At 41.3% G+C, this 24,878-nt stretch overlaps 3 protein-coding genes, 1 long non-coding RNA gene and 1 pseudogene across 4 annotated transcripts; 3 read left to right on the forward strand and 2 right to left on the reverse strand.

Moving 5' to 3' along the window:
- The first annotated feature begins 2,339 nt into the window (after window positions 1–2,339).
- LOC133740970 (beta-amylase 3, chloroplastic-like) lies at window positions 2,340–4,692 on the forward strand (annotated as a pseudogene).
- A 971-nt stretch (window positions 4,693–5,663) lies between these two features.
- On the reverse strand, window positions 5,664–6,963 carry LOC133740971 (uncharacterized). Its single transcript, XR_009861538.1, has 2 exons — window positions 6,621–6,963; window positions 5,664–6,001 (listed from the first exon to the last, which is right to left on the reverse strand). It is a non-coding gene; the product is annotated as an uncharacterized LOC133740971 (long non-coding RNA).
- Window positions 6,964–7,219: 256 nt separating this feature from the next.
- Window positions 7,220–11,055, forward strand: LOC133739698 (receptor-like protein EIX1). The gene is made up of 2 exons (XM_062167487.1): window positions 7,220–10,417; window positions 10,592–11,055. Exon 1 carries the CDS (start codon window positions 7,379–7,381, stop codon window positions 9,083–9,085), a length of 1,707 nt encoding a protein of 568 aa, XP_062023471.1. The 5' UTR covers window positions 7,220–7,378; the 3' UTR covers window positions 9,086–10,417; window positions 10,592–11,055.
- LOC133737592 (receptor-like protein EIX2) lies at window positions 9,211–10,041 on the forward strand. Its single transcript, XM_062165121.1, has one exon. The coding sequence runs from the start codon at window positions 9,211–9,213 to the stop codon at window positions 10,039–10,041; it is 831 nt and encodes a 276-aa protein (XP_062021105.1).
- A 6,858-nt stretch (window positions 11,056–17,913) lies between the features above and the next one.
- On the reverse strand, window positions 17,914–19,092 carry LOC133737593 (probable serine/threonine-protein kinase PBL19). Its single transcript, XM_062165122.1, has 2 exons — window positions 19,078–19,092; window positions 17,914–18,351 (listed from the first exon to the last, which is right to left on the reverse strand). The coding sequence occupies exons 1-2, from the start codon at window positions 19,090–19,092 to the stop codon at window positions 17,914–17,916; spliced, it is 453 nt and encodes a 150-aa protein (XP_062021106.1).
- Between the last annotated feature and the right edge of the window lie 5,786 nt (window positions 19,093–24,878).

Below are 24,878 nucleotides of genomic sequence, written 5' to 3' on the forward strand. Positions count from 1 at the left end.
ACTCTTTATGACCCTATATGAAAACAGCAAAGAACCATAAGCTTGACAACTAATTAAATAGATAAAAAAAATATAGAGGCACACAATGTCTTCAAAATGAGTGTTTAGGAAAGGATAACTTTGAACTCAGAGTTTAGTTGAATGTGCGGATCTCTCTCAACAGTTTAAAAGAGTAATGAGATGTATCTTTTACACAGGCCAATATCATCTCAAGGGCTTAATCATTACTTTTATCCATTCTCAAATATAAAGTACTATTTCCACAAAATTTGACAATCTGTTCCAATTCAAGTTCTTGAGAGTAAAAATCTCTTTCTTTAGTAACTGGTAAGAGCATTGTCAGACAAAGAACGCTGCATAATATGTTTTCCAGCTGAGAGAAACAAGACTATTTACCATTCACTTTAGGAATGGTTTTCAAACACTGCATGAAATCCATTTGCCTTGTATTAGTATTCACTTTCCTTCTGGTTCTTGCTAACACTATAAATGATGATATAATGTCCACACTCCTAGCTAGAGTTCCAGCTGTAAGTGGAAAAATAAACTACACATGAAGTTGCACAAATAATAAACACAAGATGAAGATCATATATATATATATATATATATATATATATATATATATATAGCATACCATAGCAAGACAATAATAGAATCGGTTATCATACCAGCAGTGGTGGAGAAAGCCATCGATCTCGCAACAAGGTCTTCTGTGATCCTCTCAACTTAGAAGCTACTATCTATGGGGCTAGAACTGTATGCTTGTGTGTTTTTGGAGAGGTCACAGGGACCTTGTATTTATATTGTACAGAAACAATGAATACCTGCCCATAACAGGTTACTTAATATCATTATTACTGTATCTAACAAAATATATCCGATATATTCTTGCTTGGTTACCAAGCCATTTAGATTCCCAATCGTAAATATTAGATTCACAAATAAATACGAATATCATGGAATAGGTTTTCTCATATTATCTCAGATTACTTTCTCTTTAGGTAACAATAGTTATCACACTTGATATGCATTCATTAGATGTTCATATCAAGTCTTACACCAGCACCAGATGGATTCCAAGGTCCACAATATTGTCATATACCACAGGACTACATGTAGGGTCGTTAACTAATGTATACCACAGAACTTCTGTGACTTGATCAATAGAAGACATTCAGATTTCTTTCAACCTCGATAGAAAATCATTATGTCGCATTTAGTCTTTTTCATGGCAACCAAAATTGGACTACCCTTGCCATTTTTGGGCTTGATTATTCCTTTATACACACTCCCAAAACCTCCTTCACCAAGCTTTTGCGACCTGCTGAAGCCATTGGTTGAATCCCTGAGCTCTTGGAATGAGAAAACCTTCAAATTCTGCTCCTTCTCTTTGTACAATTCTGGTATGCTTCTTGGTGAAGGTAGAGATTTCGAGGCACGGTCTAATACTGGAGTTAAGGAGTCGCTTTTGTTTCTCAGATCCGGAGCTGATTTTGACTCCTTTCGTTTCTTCTTGGATTTGAATTTGAAGGGAAAGATGCATGCCTGCCTGTTACAGTTCTCTATTCTATTCAAAATCAGGTTAAGAGATTAATATATGATCCGACTACTCTAAAATGCAAGGGCCGTGAAGTTCCTTCAGTTCGTAAAATCTCCATCTTCCATTTCATTTAACGGTTAGATTTAGAACCACATCACCTAATATCTATGTTGAGGCTTTTTGCTCAAACTGAGACTTGATTGCCGTTAACTACTTCAAAGTTATAAAACGACTAGGATCTGAGTATACGCATACAAAACCAATTGAAAATGCTATAGGACAATCAGGACCCGATGAAAATAAACAATGGCGCATATGGTCTCCGAATCATAGTCATCACTTGATGAACAAAATAGGGTAGTTGATTCCTTCACTCTCCGCAACCACATTAGCTTTTTTTGTTGTTTCATAAGACGCCCCTGAACAAGCAATTCTTTATTCTTCACCTCAGTATAATATAGATGACAAACAACTTCCAAAACATGGGAAGAACCCATGACCGATTTTATAAACGAAAAACCTTGCAGGTATATTTGAATTTCGAAGGCCCTGTAATAATTACCTGAAACAATTTATTGGAAATATATACAACTCTGATAGCCTTTTAGGCCCTTTAGTATGTTTGTGATAGATCAACTGGTGTAACCACGTATGGAGTGAACATGACTTAGAAAAGTGAGGCTGACTAATTTTGATCTTTTGCACTTTTTCACTTTTAAACAAGAGCCCACCAACATTGTCTCCTTCAAACACTGCTTAAACAGGGAATCTATTTTTATAAATAAGCACACAACCCTTCGCCATTCTCATCACATTTTCTCTCTTCTGTCCCAAACTCACACAAAATTAAATGACGTTAACGCTTCGTTCTTCAACGTCTTTCATTAATCTTAAAGAGTACTCCAAAAGCCTGAAGAGCTCCGATGAGTCCTCCAGTGTAGTTTGCTTTGCGCAAATCAAGCCATCATGCCGCATCCGGGCAAAGAGTTCCCTGCAAGAAGCACAGCTCTTCCAGGAAAGAATCAGGGTGAGCACCACCACTGATGATCTCCCGAGGGAGTTGCTTCATGCACTCCCAAATATAGCTCATAGCAGCAATAACAACGACTCCAAGAAGGTGCCGGTGTATGTGATGCTTCCACTAGACACAGTGACGCATGGAGGGCATTTGAACAAGCCAAGAGCAATGAATGCGAGTTTGATGGCTTTGAAGAATGCAGGAGTAGAAGGAGTTATGGTGGATGCTTGGTGGGGATTGGTCGAGAAAGACAGGACCTTCCAAGTACAACTGGGAAGGGTATGCAGAGCTTGTGAACTTGGTCCAAAAGCATGGCTTGAAGATTCAAGTTGTCATGTCTTTCCATCAGTGTGGAGGAAATGTTGGAGACTCATGCTGGTATTACATGTTTAAACTTAATCTCTATAGTGGTTCGGGATATAGATCTAGAAATAACTAGTAGGACTAGAAAGAAATTATGTGTAGTTTTATGAGCTGATTTACTTACTAAACAATCATTTTTGTGAAGTTTCAGTATTCCACTACCTCCATGGGTGCTTGAAGAGATAAGCAAGAACCCTGACCTTGTGTACACAGACAAATCTGGCAGGAGGAATCCTGAGTACATATCCTTGGGCTGTGATTCATTGCCTGTTCTCGGAGGAAGAACGCCCATCCAGGTTTACACCGACTACATGAAGAGCTTCCATGAGAGATTCAGAGATTACTTGGGAGACGTTATTGTGGTAAGATACTTGCAACAAACATGTTTAACTCCAACTGATGTGCTAAACAATTAAACACAGATATATATTTGCAAGTGTTCCCAGAAAGAAACTATTAAACAGAGCAAACTAATCAAGATAATTGGTAGTAAATCAATCAATATTAATTTGTTCCTCTTAATATAAAGTTGAGTTTATAAGGAACTTGTTTTTAAATGGTTAGAGACTCAATTTCAACTATTTCTGCAGGAAATTCAAGTTGGTATGGGTCCTTGTGGTGAACTCAGATATCCTGCTTATCCAGAGAGCAATGGAACATGGAAGTTTCCTGGAATTGGAGAATTTCAATGCTATGACAAGGTAACCATTGTAAATAAAAGGAGTTTTATTTTAATTTTATTTTATGCTACCAACAAAATGGCCCTAAATTGGATCATATCAAAATCGATCATAAAGGCACCTAAAAGATTGTAGAGAATATTGGTATATATGTTATTTCTAAACAAGGTTTTTTGTCACAGTACATGAAAGCTTCCCTGGAAGCATTAGCAGAGGCACAAGGAAAGAGAGATTGGGGAAGGACTGGACCCCATGATTCCGGCCAGTACAATCAGTTTCCTGAAGACACCGGATTTTTCAAAAGAGATGGAACCTGGAATACCGAGTATGGACAGTTCTTCCTCGAATGGTACTCAGAGAAGCTATTAAGGCACGGAGATAGACTCCTGGCAGCTGCAAAAGGAGTGTTTCAAGGAACTGGAGCTAAACTATCTGGAAAGGTAGCTGGGATTCATTGGCACTACAGAACAAGATCCCATGCTGCTGAATTAATGCTGGCTACTATAATACTAGACTTGGAGATGGTTACATACCAACAGCAAAAATGTTCAGCAAACATGGGGTTGTATTAAACTTCACCTCCATGGAAATGAAAGATGGAGAACAGCCTGACAATGCGAATTGCTCTCCTGAGGGGTTAGTCCGGCAAGTAAAGATGGCAACCAAGAGTGCTGGAATTGAACTTGCAGGAGAGAATGCACTGGAGAGGTATGATTCTGGTGCATATGGACAGGTTTTGGCCACAAGCAGATCAGATTCCGGCAATGCGTTGAGTGCTTTCACATACCTAAGATTGAATAAGAGATTGTTCGAAGGGGACAACTGGCGGAACATGGTTGAATTTGTGAAAGGCATGGCTGAAGGTGGCCGGAATGAAAGACTGTCAGAGTGCGACTCCACTGGCACCGACCTTTTTGTCCGTTTTATCAAAGAGAAGAATGTCCAGGAAGAAAAGGAAACTGTTCTTGTGTAGAAAATTTGTTTAAGTGCATCTTTATGTACAAACAGAGTATCCGAGTATATAGTTAATTACTGTAATATAGTGAGAAAAAAAATAGGGAGAGAGTGAGGGATTAAAGGAGTACTTAATCATAAGCAAACCATACTTGGCATCAGATGCTGAAGCCTACGATGGTTAAACAATTCCCTGTATATGTCTCCATTACCTGAATGGTTAGTTGATGTTTATTCAAACCAAGTTTTCATCTAGTTCAGGGGATGTTCAGATGACTTGAGAATAGTTGTCAATCTAGTCCCGTGTGTCGAGTAATATGCATTCATGTTTCTTAGTAAAGCATCTACAACTTCCAATACATCATCACTAATTTCTATTTTCTTTGCTTATTGTTTCAATATAGCTTTAGTACTGGAAATGGAAGACTCATACTAAACCTTTTCTGATATACTTAGTGTTGGAAACAAAGGAATATCATGTCTATATATGTGAAAAATTTTGCAGGCAGATAATATCTTGCAGCTCATAGGAGGGGAAGCTGCTCCAAGAACGGGAGGGGGCCCTTAACACAAAAACTAACTAGAAAATTATAGCAAACTGGTTTCTTTGACTTCACTTATTACTTTCTTGAATTGAGTTTTAACAGCCACCAGTTCATCCTTGTTGAGCTCAAACCTCCCTAATTTCAAAGCTTTAGAATGCTTCTTGTTTTTGCTGATGAACAAGAAACTAGTTCTTGTAGGGAAGTTCAATATCCCTTTAATAGTACCATCTTTACCATGAAGAAGAAAAAGGGCTTCATGTAAATATTGATGTAGCATAATTTAACTAGCTAATACCTTTCTCAGTGTTTTAGCAAATTAGTTGACAACTACTGATAAAACAACCAAAGTAAATGCCAAAAGGCCATAGGCAGATACAAATCATCAAGCACTTAGCCACTAGGTTTGCATATTTCTGTACAAGAGAGTAGGTCAGAACAGAAACATAACGTTAGCCTTTCAGAAAAATAAAGAGAACATTGCATGGAAAGTCTGAGATATATTTATTATTTCATCATTATGACCGGCAGGGCAAAGCCTCTATGATCCACAGCAAGTAACATTGAAACATTACTTCACAGAATGCGCTTTATTAATTTGAAACACCAAAGAGTATGATCAACACCAACTACATTATCTAATTCATTCACAGCAACTATGAATAACAACTATGACGACGTCACAGCAGAAAGCTGTAATCTTCAATGCAAGTCAGCATACAAAGGTTTTAAAGTTAATATCCAAACTCCTCAGGAACGCACATTCTGCTGTCAAGGATAGGTAAGATTACCTGAAAACAGCCGAAGATGGCCAAAGGAGTTTTCCAGTAAGGCCTTAAGACAGTGTTTTCTCAAGCATTAACAAAAGGGATTTCCACACTGCCCACCTGATGCCATGAACCTGCACCCAAACACCTGACTAAGTCACAATCTAAACAGGGATCCCTACTTGATACATGAATCAAAATTCAAACTTAAACAAGAATTCACATTCTGAATGACATTTCATGCAGCTATTTCAATTCACATTTAAAGTCAAGTGCGCGGTGAAGAGTGCCAAATATATAAAAGCAGTAAAAGACTAATTAAAATGCACCCAAATGGAGGGATAGAAGAGCATCTACTGTCTAGGTTCACACACCACATCATTCTACCGGAAAACGATTCAAAGAATTGCATTTAAAAAGAAAAAATAATAAATAAATAAAAAATTCAAACTCTATCTTTATCAGCTGTAAGAATACTATGATTCCAAATCATGTTGAGCCTGTAATGACATGAAAACTTCAACAATGAGGGAAAAAGAAGAAGCATGTCCTTAGGTTGGCTTGATGAGTAAACTGAATTATATCCTAGAGTTACGGCATTGGGTTTTTACTAAAGTCTTGTAATTTTTACCCAAGTCCTCTGCTTTTAGCATTAACAGTGAAACCCTTTTAGTTTTAATCAATTTTAGTTACAACAAGAGCACACCCAATTAGAATTCTTTAGTAAACAAGTGAGTGAGTGAATCAAAGTACCCAATGAAGTCAGGAATCAGGATCGGAATTGGGATTCTGGCGGCGAAGGTCTTCGATTAAGCTTCCGAGCTCTTTGCGAGTAGATTCTCTTCCAAAGCCGTACCTGAAAAGAATGGAATTCCGAAGACGGCAGAGAAGACTGTTGCCACTGCAACTGTCTGAACCAGACTGAAAGCTTTCTCCATTTTCATGAATAAACAGAGGGGGAGAGGTTTTACGAAGGGAATTTCTTAAAAAGGAGTTTTCTCAATTTTACAACAAAAGAGAGCATTGGGCCGTTGGGGTTTAAGGGCCCAGCCCCAAGTACTACGTCCTGTATTTTTTTTTTTTTTTTAATATCACAAAAACTAGTATTCATTCGGAAAGGAGAGAATGTACAAAACTACAACATATTCGAACCACATGATATGAGACTGAGACTAAAGAAAATCAATGAAGGAAAAAACCAATTTCCAAATTATGCCGATCAAGTTAGTCAATGAAGCAACTCCATTGCTTTGGAATAGTCATGGATAAGCATCCCCAGCAATAGTCATATAAGTTGTGCTGGGTCATCTTCTATCATAATGTAAGACAGAGACTAGTAATCAATGAAGAAAGAACCATCTTCCAAATTTTGTCAATCAAGTCAACCAATTTCCAGAGACTTGCTTTGGAATGGACTGAAGCAACTCCATTGCTGTTTCCACGATTATATATATGTAGTTTCCAAAATTCTTTTTGCTCCACTCTGCAGTTTGCATATCATCTTCGTAATCATGTTTTACAGTATAATGAGTGGTAGATCTGTGCATTCTGTTTTGGTTGGGCTTGTGTGCCTGGCCCTTGCCTCTGCTATTTGTTGTTCAAGTGTTGGAAGCTCCAACAAAATTATGTGCTTGGAGAGTGAAAGGCATGCTCTTCTCCAGTTCAAACAAGGCCTTGTGGATGAGTCCAATGCTCTTGCTTCTTGGGAAAACAAGAAAGATTGCTGCAAGTGGAGAGGAATAGCGTGCAACAACAAAACAGGTCATGTCACAAGACTTGATTTCTCCTTTATATCTTTCAATTATACTGAAGTTCCTTTAAGAGGTGAAATTAGTCATTCACTACTTGAATTGCCATATCTAAATTACTTGGACCTCAGTTATAATGATTTTGGAGGAATGATCATTCCCAAGTTCATTGGCTCTTTGAGTCAATTGAAAGAACTCAAACTTGCAGCTGCTGATTTCAGTGGACCTGTTCCTCCCCAACTTGGAAACCTCTCTAATTTGCATACTCTTGATCTTTCCTTCAATGATTTTGAAGGAATGATGGTTCCCAAATTCATTGGCTTTTTGAGTCAATTGAAAGAACTCAAACTTGCAGCTGCTAATTTCAGTGGACATGTTCCTCCCCAACTTGGAAACCTCTCTAATTTGCACACTCTTGATCTTTCCGGGAACCATGATGCTAGTTCTGAAAACCTTGAGTGGTTATCTCATCTTTCTTCCTTGAGATACTTGAACATGGCATGGCTGAATTTGTCTGAGGCTGTGAATTGGCCACAATCTTTAAGCAAGCTCACTTTACTGACAGAGCTTCAGTTATCCCAGTGTAACCTTCCTGATGTCAATCTAAGATCACTTTCCTTTATTAATTCTTCCACCTCTCTTCAACTCCTTGACCTCTCTTGGAACTCTCTTAATTCTTCAATATTTTATTGGATAGCCAATGTCAGCAGCAACTTTGTCCATATTGATCTCTCTTTCAACAATCTCGAAGGTCCCATCCCAGATGTCTTCACAAGCATGCTTTCTCTAGTAACACTACATCTGTCTTCGAATCACCTTGAAGGCCCCATCCCAGATGTCTTCACAAGCATGCTTTCTCTAGTAACACTAGATCTCTCTTACAATCAACTTGAAGGTGGGATACCAAAAAGCTTTCAAAACTTATGCAGCTTAGAGTCATTGACCTTATGGTCAAACCAATTGTCTGAAAACATTGAGGACTCTGTTGAAACCTTGTCTTGTGCTTATAACACACTTGACACCTTGATCTTGGGTTTGAACCAATTTTGGGGGTCCTGGCCAGATTTGAAACGTTTTTCAAAGTTAAGAGAGTTAGATCTTTCCATTAATCAACTAAATGGCTCTGTATCCGAGAGTGTCGGGCAACTCTCTAGCCTTGAATTTTTATCTCTCCGGGGGAATTCTTTCACTGGTGTCATAACAGAATCCCACTTTCTGAACCTCTCTCGTTTACAGACTTTGGAGCTTTCTGGTAATCGTTTCTCTATCAACCTGAGCTCTGATTGGAATCCACCATTTCAACTTGGTTTGTTAGGCATGTCCTCTTGCAAGGTGGACCAAGCTTTTCCCAAGTGGATTCTAACGCAGACAAATCTTACTCAGCTTTATCTCCCTAATGCTGAACTATCAGGAATTCAGGATCATTACCTAATAAGTTTTGGGATCTATTTTCCGGCTTATATGAATTAGATCTCTCTATGAACCAAATCCATGGAAAACTGCCGAATCTGTCATCGACAAGCTTAAGTTTTGTTAACTTGTCTTCTAATCTACTTTCTGGCGCAGTGCCATCATTTTCTCCTATGCTAGAAGAGATGTATCTCTCGAATAATAGGTTTTCAGGACCTTTGTCTTCCTTATGTGCAACGCAGTCTCCATCTTTAAGGTCTGTTGACATTTCTGAGAACCTATTGTCTGGGGAGCTTCCTAATTGTTGGATGCAATTTCAAGAATTGCAAGTGTTGAATTTGGGAAAGAATAAATTATCTGGAAAAATACCAAGCTCGTTAGGCAATCTACAGGGAATTGTGATATTGCGTTTACATGATAACAACTTTTCAGGAGAATTGCCTTCTTTAGAGAACTGTACCAGATTATCGATAGTTGACCTTGGCAACAATAACTTGTCGGGAAAGATACCAACATGGATTGGCCAAAGCCTACCAAAGTTGGTGATTCTACGCTTACGGTCCAATGAGTTCAATGAAATCATACCCTTCTCCTTGTGCACTCTAGCTGTCATTCATGTATTGGACCTCTCTCACAACAACATTTCCGGAGGCTTGCCGCATTGCTTCAATAACATCAGCCAAAGCGCTAATAATCATCATATCCATTACCCTTCGTTCACTAGTGTGTTAGTTAATTCAGAACTCGTGTGGAAGGGAATAGAAAGAGAGTTTGGGAAAAATCTTGATGGTATGAGAAGCATTGACATGTCAAGCAACTGTTTGATGGGGGAAATTCCGCAAAGTATAACAAATATGACAGAGTTGAAATCACTGAATCTGTCAAGAAACTATTTGACAGGAAAGCTTCCCGAAAACTTTGGTAACATGAAGATGTTGGAATCTCTTGATTTGTCAAGAAACCAGATATCTGGTAAAATTCCTACAAGTTTAATTTGCGAGCTTAAACTTTCTTAGTGTCTTGGACTTATCACACAACAACTTGTCAGGAAGAATTCCATCAGGCACCCAACTTCAGGGTTTTAATGCTTCTGCATATATGGGAAATCTTGGACTTTGTGGACCACCGCTGACACCAAATTGCTCACGAGATGGAGCAACTCAAGCTGATGATAACAAAGAACATGATAATGATGGTCTCATAAGCCTGGGATTTTTTTTCAGTGCTGTGCTGGGATTCGTCATTGGATTTTGGATGGTCTGCGGCAGTTTACTGCTTAAGACTTCTTGGAGATATGCTTATTTCAGATTCCTGGACAATGCAAAAGATTGGATTTATGTCAAAACCGCTGTGTACAAGGCAAAAGTGCAAAGGAGACTTCAAACATAAATGGTAAACTACGCTACATAATACTTAGTTTTTATAGTGTTTATGTTTTCTGGCTAGATATACTTGTAGAAACTCTTTCAAATTTATAGTATTACAATCGTTTGGAAACACAAAATATTTGTTCAATCTTTTAGAAATATTGTTTTTTGACTGTCATTTGTTTTGACATGATGTTAGGAGATTCTGGCATTCGAGGAAATGAACCTAATGATCCCGGAAGTGGAAAGATTCAAGGCTTAATGTTGAAGGTTTTCAGATGTCGTTGCTTTCTCTTTCAGCAAGAAATAATTATTATGCTTTTATCCCTTGAGAAATGTGTGTGAATAATGGATTGTATGTAGTATGAGCTGGTATCACTTTTATTCCATCTTTCTGGCTGTAATTTAAACCTAGCTTTCTCGATTGATTTCAAAATAATTACCTGCAATTATATATTGTTCCGTTCCAGAGCATTTCAATTAATCTGATCTATTCCAATCAAACTTCAGATATTTTATTACTCTGCATCTATGGGGAATTTTGGACTTTGAAGACCACAGCTAACACTTAAGTCCCCGAAATATGCGACTGCTCAAGATCCCGGTATCTCTAGTGGCAGAGGAAAAACTGATGGTATCAGAAACCTAGGATTTTATTACGATAGTGCATAGCTTGGATTCTTTAGAGGATTTGGGAGTCTCTGACACTTCACTACTAAAGTCTTCATGAGATGCGCCTATTTCAAATTCATGTATGGTACAAAAGATATGATTTATCTAATAATACTAGCAGATCATCATTTATTGTTTTGTAAATACATAAATGTTTGTAGTGTGGTCTTTTTTTCTTTTTATACGATGATCTTAGAAGTTGCAGCCTACTGTTATGTGGAGGAAGGAATTAGTATCTTACTCCTGAGTAACCAGGATATGGGAGGTTTTTCGATTTGAGATGTCTTTGCCTCCTCTTTCTTCATTTTGTAGCGGCATTTCGCTCTTTGTTTTCTTTTTACCTTCTTTCAGTTTAGAATGCACGACGTCTAATGTAAGATAACCATGGATATGTCAATGTGACAGAATATAGTAATTTTGCTTTCTAAGACAAGCAACTGAAAACGGATGTATATTGTACAGTAGTTTCTTCAAGGTTTCATACATCGCTAACCAGTAAACTAGAAAGCTCACATTGTAGCTCCAAGAGATCAGTGAAATCTTATAAAATCAACTACCCTTTCTAATGAGTGGTCGTGTCTTTTGTCATTCTTTTCACTCCCTCTTTATCTGTTGTAGTAAAAATGGAATTGCAGAGAGAATTGATGAGAGAATTGTGTGTATTCTATTATTGATAATAGGAGCCCTCTATATAAGGATTTACAAAGTACATAATCTTGTCATATTATAAGGAAATAGAATCCGAATATAATTAGGAAATCTAGAACCTTCTCTCCTATTACAACTCTAGAACTAAACCCTAGTTTGAAGAGGCACACTCAATGTCGATATCCTTCAACACTCCCCATTGTGCGGCTCAAACTTGGTGATGACACTTTGATCGTTGCCTCGTTAAAAACCTTGCCAGGTAACAAAAACCCTGTGGGACAAAAATAACCCTAGTCGAAGGACAAAAAGAGCACAACACGTCCTTCACTCTTCGAGATCGATCATGAAGAGTGATCATGGGAGTTCGGATTGCTGCAATCATGGGAGTTCGGATAATTTTCTCAATTCGAGGCACTTCACATGTTTCTCGAAAGTGGATTTAGGTAACGACTTAGTGAATAAGTCCGCTACATTATCCTTTGATCGGATTTGATTCACTTCAATCTTTGGAAGTGATTAATGTTGTTGCTGATTGTAAAAGAACTTAGGCGATATATGCTTGGTGTTGTTGCCCTTGATGAAACCTAATTTCATTTGCTCAATTCATAAATGCATGTAGGTTCATCTGTGGTAGACTTCAAACCACAAGCTCCTCGAATGTGTCTAATTATAGACCTTAGCCATATGCATTCACGCACGGCTTTATGTAGAGCAATAATCTCTGCATGATTTGAGGAAGTAGCAACAAGGGTCTACTTTGTAGACCTCCAAGATATCGCGGTGCTTCCTATGGTAAAGACATTACCGGTCTGGGAACGACATTTGTGAGGGTCAGAGAGATACCCTACATCAGCAAAATCCATCAAAACATCATCATCGTTTTGATGTAAGGGAGGAGGATGGGTGGCCGGCGGTTTTTGCCGATCACAGCATCTTGGACGGTGCCACTTGGGCTAATGAGATCCGTTCTCATTCTTCCGTCATTCTTTTCTCTCTGCAGGGATAGAACAAGCTCATATCTATCGTACATTTTAAGTAACGAAATATTGTCTTTAGAACAGTCCAATGGCGTTGCGTTGGCGCAGGGCTACATCAAGCCAACAAGTTCATAACAAATGAGGTGTCCGGTCTTGTATTGTGTTAAGTACAATAATGCGCCTATTGCACTTAGGTAAGACACTTCTGCCAAATAACACGTCTTCATCATCATCCCTGGGACGAAACGTATCCCTCTTAGGGTCAAGACTACGGACGACCATGGGAGTGAATCTTTGACTTTATCAAAATGCAAAGCATTTATTGACACGGTATACAAGTTCTAAATCTAGACAAAACCGTGTTCTCCCAAGGTCCTTCATCTCAAACTCAGATTTCAGGTGTTAAGCGGTTTCCCTTAGCTCTCAAGGGTTCCAATTATGTTTATCAACATAAACCATGACAATTGCAAATCCAGAACTTGTCATGAAAACGCAGGGGCATAGTTCATCATATCCCTTCCCAATCAATTAATCACTTTAGTGAGCGTTTCACCCTCATTGCAAACGCGCTCCGTGGTCAAGAGCTACTTGATTTGGGTAAATGAAGTACACAAGACCCTTCATTATATTCCGTATCTAGATCCCCATAGAGATACGTAGTGACCACATTCATAAGCTGCATGTTCATTTATTTGGAAACTACCAAACTAAAAATGTAGTGGAGTGCAATGACATCCATTACAAGAGAATATGTCTTCTCGTAGTCGATTCCAGGGCGTTTTGTGAGAAGCCTTGCGCCATAAGGCGAGATTATCATCTCTTTTTCTCATCACGCTATCTAACGAAGACCTATTAATGTCAACAGGTTTTATGTTAGGAGGTGTTGGCATCTCAGGCCCGAAATCCTTCCTCTTCGTTAGTGAATCCAATTCAACCTGCATCGCATCTTTCCATTTAGGCCAATTTTCTCTACGTTGACATTCTTCAACGGAGTAAGGTTCGATGTCATTGGTCTCAATAATTCCACGTCTTCATGTACACTAGTGTAATTCGTAGAGATCTCTATATTCTCAGGAATTGGTTCTAACATTGAGGCGTCCCCCAATGATGTCTCTTGGATATAACCACAATCCAGAATATTCTCATGAGACAGATTTTGAGTATCAATGATCAATGAATCAAGTTGTGCCAAACTCGCTCTATTCCTAGGGCGAGAATCCATCGAACCTATGGGTCTCCTACGCTCTCTAGCGGAACCCATGGCCTATGACGCCATTATGCCACCTTTGTGGCGTCACCAGACCACCATCCATGGTAGTGGTGTCGTACCCATCTCCTCTGGGTGGCAGCATTTCCTCTTGTGGGGACATCAATCCTTGCAGACATGTTTGCAGCAGGTATATGTGATCTCGTCACTTTTAGGGGATCAAGATGAGACATAGTGGGGACAGACCACGACAATTCCTGTCGTTCCTGTTGAACATTGATGTTCTAATCTCCCCCTAACGACGGGAAGACTGTCTTATCAAAGTGACAATTCGCAAATCCAGCAAAAAAGATATCCCCTGTCAAGGGTTCTACATAGCGGACTTATAGTTGGAGACTTATGTCCAACACAAATATATATATGCATTCGTTGCAATGACTCATGTTGATGCGCTGTGGCGGCGCAATTGGCACATAAACCGCACACTCAAATATGCATAAGTACGAGATATTAGACTCGAACCCAGTCACTAGCTGTAGCGCAAATAAAAGTTGAGTGGCTGCTATGAGTCGTAGACGAATTGGTATAGCTGCGTGCGATATTGCATAACCCAAGCAGAAATATTAGTGCGCATTACCAAAGTCCGGGCTACCGTCGTAGTCTTTTAATGGTAGCTTTTCCGCAAGACAAATTGGGTGTGTACATGGGAATATGATACTTGATATCAATACTCAATGATATGCAATAGTCATCGAAAATTTTCGATGTAAACTCTCTAGCATTATCAAGTCAAATTGACTGAATGGGATGATCTGGGTAGTGAGCCCGTAGCCATATGTTCAGGGCTAGGAGTTCATCATAAGCAGCATTATGAGTGGATGATAGCCTATATCATGACCTGTGAAGAAGAGATGTCCGTGTGAAGTCTTTAGTATCACGGATCATCATATCATGACTTGGGTGTCCCGAACGGTCGTGTCAAAGCCTATATGTGTCAAAATCCCATAAGGCATCTCTCATGACATGGTTGGATTCAATGACTCGAATAGTGGTTGCATACAACCCACTAGAGCGACACATAAGTTTCTCTAATACTCGTTTATGTCCGTAGTCATTAGAGGTGATGCAAAGGAACTCTTGTCCATTCTCACAATGTGTTTCCACATGAAAACCATTGGCTTTTATATCTTTCAAATAAAGTTCAAATTAAGGTATGTCCAAGACATTAAGTAAAAGAATCGACACTTTATTAATAGCCAATGATTACATCAAAGTTTCTTAACCAAAGTCTAATCCAAAATAAAAATCAAACTTAGACAAATCGTAGTCACTCAATCCGTTTGATAACTCCAATCAAATATGACCAGGGAAGTAGAGAGAGATGTCGGTGGAGCGAGGCTCTCTTAAGTACCACTAATCTCAATCACTTTCCTAGACATCATACTTCATTGGATGCGCCACTTGAGAAAGAGTTAATACAAAATTGTCATTTATTGATTAAGGCATAATTGCCATTACATAATCCTTGGAAAAATAAAAGACTATTCGAAATAAAAATCTGCGGAATTTTTGTCTTCATCGCCAGATTTAAAGTCTTTTTGAACTCGATGTCTTGATCACCATGATGCGGCTACCTTCTTAGGTACATTGCAAATTCGGGTCCATTGATCAGACGTTCCATATCAGAAATAGACACCATGAAGAGGATTCTCCCTTGATTGAGGCGCATTGGCGCAATGTGCATGGTCCCTAGGACCGGAGGCGTTGGAAAATTATTACCATGGCCAACGTTGGCTCTATGGTTTCCAACCCTTCATCCCTCAAAGTCACGGCTCCTACGGTGGCGTGATTGTCGCCTTTGGTGACTACCTTCATGAGCATTTCAATCATATGGATCATGACGTCTATGGCGACTTTCTCTAGCCATGGGACGATGCTCTGGACAGCTATCTCGAAGCCAATCAATTTCTCTTCTCATAACCTCGTTGCCTTGCCTTTCAGCAATTTCCATAGCTTCAATAAGCTATTGAAAGCTTGTGATCCGTCTTGCATTTATATGAGTGTGAAATAAATCACAGGACCTCATAGCATAGACAGGGAAGGTATTGAGGGTTTTCTCAATCAATTGTTCTTCGGTGATCGTCTTGCCACAGAAGCGCATCATTCCTGTGATGCGGAGAGCTTCCGAATAAAATTGTATGACTGTATCAAAGTAAGAGAAGTGAAGATCATTCCATTCTGCTTCTAAATTCGAAAGGATGGCGTCACGAACGTTGCCATAACGTTCACGAAGCGCTTGCCATAGCTTTATAGCGCTATCCTCATTCATGAACTCAAACCTGAGGTCCCTATCCATGTGATGCATCATTAGGGAAAGTGCCCTAGAATTTTCAATCTCAGTTTGAGGGTCTGGAGCAGTTCCTTTATGACAAAGCTCTTGGATTGTATGCAATAAGTCACGGGCAATAAGGTGGAGCTCAACTTCCTGAGCCCATATAAGGTATCTTTTGCCTTCATAATCCAATGGAACAAAATCGAGTATGTTCGAGTTTGACATCCTGAAAAAGGATGAAACAAGAACTAATTAGTTTCGGAGTCAATGCTTCCACGAACACTAATAATAATAAGATTTCCGAGCTATACTACCAAGAAATCGATTTCCAAGAATATTTGGATTAGACCGAAACAATGATGTTTAATATGGTCACAATTTGATGCTTGCGGACGCTCTTAGTCCGAATATTATGAACACTCTTAGTTCATTGATTACGAACGGTCTTAGTTCGTTTATTATGAACACTCTTAGTTCATTGATTACGAACGCTCTTAGTTCGTTTAGCGTGAATCCCCACAATTCCGCTTATTAAATAATCGAACCCATGTTCGTATTATACAAATCCTGCAGCAAATAAAGGAATTTAAAAGACAAGAAAGCAGGAACTTTAATCACAAAACCTTTCTTGATGATTCGGGGCTTGAGAACACGCGCGTGTTGGAGCAGGCATGTTAGGGTAGCAGCAGCAACAATTGGCAGCAGCAGCAGGTGGCGGGGCAGCAACAGGCTCAGCAGCGGGACTTGCGGCAGTGAGCTGCAGGGCTTGAAACTGTGAAAGGATTGCAGATGAGCTATCGATCCTAGGTCGGGATTGCAGATGCTGCTTCAATCCTAAGCTAGGATTACAGTGGTTGTTCGATCCTAATCTGGGATTGTAACTTGTTTACAATCCTGGTCGTGGCTAATGGCTCGGTGGTGATGTAGGAAGTAGTTTGCGGGTGCTGTCGGTCGGTGGCTTTGCTAGCTGGAGCGCGGGAGCTTGCGGCAGGAGGCTGCAGGTGCTCGCAGGGTGTAAGCTACAGGGCTGTAGGTCGCGGGAGGCGGACGAGCACACGGGTGCGCAGGAAAGCTGCGGGGGCAGCGCGGTGCTTAGGCTGCAGCGTGGGGAGCAGGTGTACAGGAGGCTAGCACGGGCTGTAGGCTGCGGCTAGGGCTTGTGGCAGTTTTGGTGAGGGGAGTTTAGGGTTTTTTTTTTCTTTTTCTTTTAGGCTAGGGTTAGGGCTCGTGCTGATAACGTGTTGTAGTAAAAATGGAATTGCAGAGAGAATTGATGAGAGAATTGTGTGTATTCTATTATTGATAATAGGAGCCCTCTATATAGGGATTTACAAAGTACATAATCTTGTCATATAAGGAAATAGAATCCGAATATAATTAGGAAATCTAGAACCTTCTCTCCTCAATTGATAACCATCCAATTGTACTCAAACACCCTCAAGTAGTACGCACACCCTCTCTCAGTAGTGATCAAACCACCCTCATGTAGGTCCAAAACCCCTAAAAAGGGTGTAAAAACACAAAATTGGCTAAAAGTATTTGAGGTCTGCAAAATTGGAACTAACACAAAACTTCCCATTTCTACTTATCCAACCTTTTCAACCAGTTAAAAAATTTAAATAGAACATAGTCACAGCAGACACTATTAATAATGCTTTCGTTTGATCACAGGCTTCTCTCTTATATCACCTCAACTTTGGGTTCTTTTTACCCAATTTAGACCCAGATGCCCCAAAATTGTTATTTACAGAGTTGGTACCCTTTTGTGAATCTTGTATAGCTTGCTTCAAGATCTCTACCACCTGATTCATTGTTGGCCGGTCTTTTGCATTCTTGTTCAGGCAGCTATCTGCCAATAACTTGGCAATTTTTCGAGCTGCATTAATAGAATACTGGTCTCTTAGGAGTGGATCTGTTATCATGCTGAACTTTTTACTATCTGCAGGGTACTGTCTAACCCAATAAAGAAGCTTCTGCTCTACTGTTGGCCAGTGTTTTTCTAAGACACGCCTCCCAGTGAGGATCTCATACAGCACCACACCAAAACTCCATAAGTCACTATGGATGGAAAGATGGCCTGTTTCGACATACTCTGGGGCAGCATATCCATAAGTCCCTACCACCTGATAACAAAAGCAAATACAATATGAACCAGGGAAAATGTTAAATAGAAGCAAAGAACCAAAAAGGTAAATAATAACTAATACCAATTGTCCTCTCAATATTGCAATTCAAACAAGATTCTGCCAACCTCCAAATGAAGTTGACATCGAGTTGTAAAAGAACTTGGGCTAGTAGTAAAATAAGTCATCCATAGGTGACTTCCTTTTGATGAGTATCTTGCTATACTCTACTAAGCTTCCAAGTTGCGGAAGTCATTAAAACAAGGGATAAAATCTGTTTAGTCCCTGTACTTTACCTCTCTCATCGTTTTAGTCCCTGACATTCTAATTTAATCTAAAAACTCCATAATCTCACAATTTCCCTCTAATAGGTCCCTTCTGCGTCAATTAGGAGTTGGTCTTGGGTGAAATGTCCAATATACCCCTCTGTTATTTCTTTTTCCTTTTTTTCCTTTTTAATTTCTTTTTTTCCTTTTTAATTTCTTTTTTGCTTTTTCTTCTTTTTTTCTTGTTCCTTTTTAATTTCTTTTTTCCTTTTTTTTTTTTCTTTTTGTTCTGCCGACTTTCTCCTTCCTCAACCCACCAATCCCATTCCGATCAAACTCCACAACCCATTTGTTTCTCTCCCCAAATTGAAACCAAACCTAGCAAAGACCTAGCTTGGCGGTGTATAGATGGACATCGAGCAAAAGCAAGAGGCTAGGAGCTGATCGATCACTTCTTCACCTTCTTTGAAGCCATCTCCCTCCGTTGTCTCTTAGCGGATCTGCCCTTGTCTCCATTGTCGCCGACGCCATCTCTCAAACACAAGCATATCCCAATCAGCTCGGAAATTTGCAGCTAAACCACTCCCCTCTTGTTTTCACAACCTACTTCTCTCTCTCCCACTCAAATCCCACTTTCTCTCTCCACATCAGGCCTCAATTTGAAAACTTTTCACTGAAAACTACCATTTTTTTAGACTCTGAGGTTTTTGGGTCTTGCTCAAAATGGTGATTTGGATTTTGGGTCTAGTTGAAATGGTGGTTTTTGATGGCCAAGTTGACCATAACCAGAAGTGAAGAAGAAGAATAGTGATGGAAAAGAAAAATGACCGCCGGCGTGGAGAACAACAATTGGGGTTTCGGGTCGATCTAGATTGGTTCGCCGATGTGGCGCTACTGATGCAGCAGGATATGATGGTCATTAAAAAGGAAAAAGAAAAAAGAAAAAAAGAAAAAAAGAAATTAAAAAGGAAAAAAGAAAAATAAAAAAACAGGAAAAAAGAAATTAAAAAGGAAAAAGAAAAAAGAAAAAAGAAAAAAAAGAATTTAAATAGGAAAAAAAGAAATTAAAAAGGAAAAAGAAAAAAAAAGGAAAAAAAGAAAAAAAAAGGAAAAAGAGTAAAAAGAAATAACAGAGGGGTATATTGGACATTTCACCCAAGGCCAACTCCTAATTTGACGCGGAATGGACCTATTAGAGGGAAATTGTGAGATTAGAGAGTTTTTAGATTAAATTAGAATGTTAGGGACTGAAACGATGAGAGAGGAAAAGTATATGGACTAAACAGATTTTATCCCTTAAAACAAATATTATCCTACCATAATGCAAGCAACACTATCTCATCAGATTTAGGAGTGAGTAGAAGAAGTATCTTCTCAGTGTTATTAGCCAAACACAATTTAGTTGTCCCTTTGAACCTAGATATTGGGATCTCCAATCAACTAGGTTGGGTGTCCATCATAATGGCTTTTATTTATAGACTTTAATCTCATTCCTTTTGATGATCAATCTATTCTCTAGTCAAACCTTTAACAATTTGGATCCACTCGGTTGACATATTTTGAGAGTAGAGAATGTCGATAATTAACTTTCAAACCCCTACATTTCACTCATACTTTGGGAAGTTCGATTACTGATATGTTTATTATTTTGGAGACTTTACAACTTGATTGTTTCTTATTTATTTTCAATTTAGATTTCTTATCAGGTTTTGGCCATAAACCTTGATATAAATCAAATTAATTTGTTTGGTACTCAACCATTGATAATAATGGTAATTCCATTGATAATAACGCATGCCAAGAAGGCCATTACATACCCACCCGCTAACACATAATAATGGCCAGAACAAGGTTTCGTGGAGGAGCCACAGTGGCACATAGGATACACCAACTATATTTGAACTTATCGCTCACTTAAAAGCGAGCCTATAAGTTATGGACAAAGATCATAGTGAATAGACAAGCCAAACTACACTCGTTAGGTTCCTAATACAAGGAAATTTATGGTAATTAGACAAAAAGCTAAAAACATAGGTTTGGCCAAGAGACTAAACCCTAGCCCAAATTTAGAAGTTAATGGACTAAGGGAGTGTTTCAGCTGTCCCGAGAGGGGTTTGATCCAGCCAAACAGGGGATGTCTCGGTCTGCTACAATCGCTATCGGTCTCGCTTATCTGCAAAACAGACAAAGGTCAGAGGTAAGATCGGGTGTGCCGACCTTCAATGCTCCGATGCCTAAGTCAGTATCATTATAAGATAATGATAATGGAAAGCGATAGTAAACAGTTACCTCTTTGGGTCGTTGGAGATGCCCTTATTGTAGCAGATTTGTGGTAGCTTGGCTCCGTTTCTTTAGGTGTGGGACGCTCAGGATCCCGATATCGCCCCGTGGGGTATCGAGATTGCCGGCTGGGAACTTTACTTAGTTCTTATAATGGCGATACGAGTCTAGTGCTTCCGATACTTGTGCCAAGGAGGTATGTGTATACCAACAAGTCTCCCAAGTCCCCGGTCAAGAGTTCTCTTGGGTGGGGAGTTTGTCTTTGGTAAAAGTATCGGAAGTTCAAGGCGAGTTCATGCCACGTGGCTTCCGTACAGCCATTACCCCCAGTCCCCCAAGTCCCCACTGAAGAGGAGTCTTGGCTGGGGTGAGGAGATCGTACTAGCACTTGGCGCTGTGTCGCTATCGCAAATTGGTGGTAGGGTTTCATGCGTCTTTTGGCGCATATGCTATGCCCTGGTAACACGTGTAGTGATGTCATTCGTTTTTCGTGTGCGGGAAGCCTGGTGCACTGGAGTCCGGATCATGTAATAATGGCGTAGTGGTAAGGAGTCGAGGCGACGGCGCATAACTTCTGTAACGTTTAGGGATGTCAGACACGTGGTGAGATCTGGTGTCATCGTCCTTGCACGTCCATTGGTCCCTGCATTCTCGAGGGCCCTATATAAGGATAGAGGGAAGATATGGGGGTGGTTACTGTTCCTGAGTTCTTGTTGGAGATTGAGATAGGAACGGATTAAAGTTAGGGCCTTTAGCGTGTGAGAAGCCTGAAACCTTCAGGTCATGGTTGGAATTCCGTTTTGTTGGCGTTGTTGCCCCCATTTTCCGGTCGGAGGAGTGAACAGGTACGTTGTCTCTTGGCTTTTCTGGGTTTATCTGAGGGCGTTTGTGTGTGTGGGTTTTGTGAGGGGGGTCGTTTTTCGGGAGGGAGATTTGCTGGTGGATTCTAGGTTACGTTAAGGCCTGGTGAGGTTTTGGAGAGGGTGAATTTCGAGTTGAGCTGGGCTTGCTGTTGCGGCTCCGGGTTAGGTTATTAGGATATGAAATTTTGAGGGGCGAGTCGAGGTAGGCGATAGATAGGGAGCGATTGACTAGTTGTTTGTATCGCTCGCAGTATGGGGCGGGAGCATCGCAGTCGCGGTAGGCGAGAGAGTTCTTCTCGTAGAGGTGGAGTTTCTCGTAGTGGTGTCGGCGCTTCTAGTGGAAGTGGCGAGGGTGTTTCTCGCAATCGTGGCTAGGGTGTTCCCCGTGAGGGCGCCGTGAGCGGTTCCCGAGGAGGTGGCAAGGGTTGGTATCACGGAGTTTCGAGTAGGGCGGAGCAAACTATGGGTTCCAATATGCTTGAGGAGGAGAATGTCGAGGTATTGGAGATTCCTCACTCGCCACGGGGGCGGTTACTCCTTGGCGATATGCCCATTGATCATCCAGGTCCGAGTATGACGAAGGAGCAGATCGCCAAAATGAGGGCGACCTGGGGGATTCCGGGCAACGTATTGTTGCGCCCCTTGAGGGATGGTGAATATTTTAGCCACCCCGAGGTGGGGTGGGCATGCTTTTACGAGTACTAGCTCAAGTATGGGTTGACGTTTCCGATACCGGAAGAGCTGCAGTACCTGCTATCGTGTCTGAATATATCGTTGGGGCAGCCATCTCCAAATATGTTGAGGCAATTGATGGGAGTGTTGCTACTGTGGAAGTTTAGCAGGTTGCTGTGTCCCAGCATTGGCGAGTTTAATTCTTTGTTGAAGATGCAATACTCGACGAAGACTAGCGATAACGGGTGTGTTAATTTTAGGGCACGCGGCCGCGCGATTATTGAGGATCTACCATCAAATATTTATATATGCTCGCTGGAGGGGCAGGCCTTACCTGGTTGGGGGCCACTGGCAAAACCCAAACATGATGCATCGGGTTCCTACTCACTTCCAGCCTATCTATAAATATCGTGATTGCGTGTTTGGTGAATTTCATTTTGTCATTGGTGTGCTAATAGCAGGTCTTTGTATCGTAGTGAGGCAGGAGACCACCCTGACTATGCTAGAGAAGAAGCGTGTGGCGAGTGTGCGGGGCACGTTCTCCAGGGGAGCAAGGGGGTTCTATCGCCTATGTAGGCTCCCGATATACGAGAGGTGGGAGCTGAGGAGGCATCCGGGTGAAGGGCTGTTTATTTTTACGATGTCTAACCGCTCAGTCTGTTTATAGTTTTGTTAACATTATGTTCTTGTGTTGCAGCGGATATGCCTAGCAAGAGTGATGCCCCATATGCGGAGGTGGATACCGACATTATCATCAGGGAGTTGCTGCGAGAATCGGAGACTGCAAGGCAAGTTGACGTCGATCTTCCTGATAAAGTACGTGTGACCGATCATGGACTGAACATGCTGCTGCCCGACGATATGTACCTAAGGTTTCTCGATACCGTGTTGGAATGTCTCAACCAACAAGCCAAGAAGCAGGCGGGTGTTGAGGGGCACGTGGGCTAGGGCCACCCCGAGCCAGTTGTTGAGAAAACTATTCAGTCTCGGGAGCGGGAGGGCGAGGCTGGTCAGTTCTCCTAAGTACTTATTGAGGAGCGCCAGCTCCCCGAGGATCAGAAAGGTGCAAAGCAGTCCCTGCGAGTCTCTACGGGACGGGTGGAGTATGGCGTCATGGACCGGCCATTCGAGCCGGTGGTTGAAGTGGAAATCTCCATCGAAGAGTTGTTTGAGGAAGCCGAGCGACGCCAAAGCGATACCAATGCTCGGGCTCGCCTGGTTCAAGATGCCGTGTTGGAACAGTTGGACGTTGTTTTTGGTGGAGATATCGGGGCTCCGGCATCGCAGGATGTTATCATTGTTGATAGTGGCGAGGCTGAGGTGACTAGCCAAGCTGTTGGTGACGTCGTTCCAGTGGTTGAAGTTACTGAAGCACAGCCTGAGGTTGAGGGGATTGAGGAGGTTGATGTGGGGGGTACCTGGGTTCTCGAGACGGAGGCCCATCCCCAGGTTGGAGAGGTGGAAGGGACCCAAGTGTCTGAGACTTATGCTCGCACTGACGGAGCTGGGTCGAGGAAGAGGGTGGCTTCACAGCTTCATCTCGGGAGTCCCCCTATGGGTGTTGGTGTCGATACCCGTGGTGGTAAGAGGGCTCGGGTTGACGATGTGTCGCGTTCCAGATCTACAAGTAGGGGTTCTCGCGACGAGGCTGCTGGGGGTCTCGCACGCACCCTTGGTGAGATTGGGATCACAGATGGAGCTATTCTGCACATGGTTGCTTATTTGCGAAATTACCATTGGGATCGCAGCCGCGTGACTGCCGAGGATCTACGCCTTGGGTATCGGGAGGCCTAAGAAAGGTTGATGAGGGTATGTATCGCTATGAATTTGTGTATTATTTGTTTCGCATCATTTTGTTCATGCTAATGTTGTGGCGTGCGATACAGGCTGTGAACATGAATTATCATGCCTCTGCCGAGTTGGTGGCCCATTTTGACCTGGAGATAGCCCGACTGCAGAGGAAGCGGGCGCACGAGCTTCAGAATGCGGTGGACCAAGGCCAGGTGGAGGGCGAGGATATGAGGCGAGCGATTGATGAGGGGATCACAAGAAGGATGGAGTTGGAGCGATCACTCGCAATCAAGGGGTCCCATCGTCAGGAGGCGGAGGATGCTATCGCTCCGCTGAGGGAGTCCAACTTAGATTTGACAGGGAAATTACAGCGGGCAGAGGATGGCCTGAAGGCTTTGGATCAGGTTAGGGCCACAGTTGGGGTGGCTGAGGAGCGGTTGCTAGAGCTGGAGTGGCAAGTCCGGGAGCGCGCTGCCTAGTTGAAGCTTCGCGATGCGGCCTTGGCGAGTTTGGCCCCCTACCCTGATCGTGTGTTGGAGTTGGAGGGACATGTTAGTACTCTGCAAGGAGAGGTTGACTGCTTAAGAGTCGTTGAACTCCAGGCAGGCGAGATGGAGGCAGAGATGGAGCGACTGAGGAAGGAGTTAGTTCAGCA

This window comes from Rosa rugosa, chromosome 3, assembly GCF_958449725.1.
Source record: "Rosa rugosa chromosome 3, drRosRugo1.1, whole genome shotgun sequence".
Classification (NCBI taxonomy): domain Eukaryota; kingdom Viridiplantae; phylum Streptophyta; class Magnoliopsida; order Rosales; family Rosaceae; genus Rosa; species Rosa rugosa.

What these genes read in the sequence shown, in the direction of transcription:
- LOC133739698 (XM_062167487.1), top strand. Translation starts at nt 7,379, where the DNA reads ATGTTTTACAGTATAATGAGTGGTAGATCTGTGCATTCTGTTTTGGTT.
- LOC133737592 (XM_062165121.1), top strand. Translation starts at nt 9,211, where the DNA reads ATGTATCTCTCGAATAATAGGTTTTCAGGACCTTTGTCTTCCTTATGT.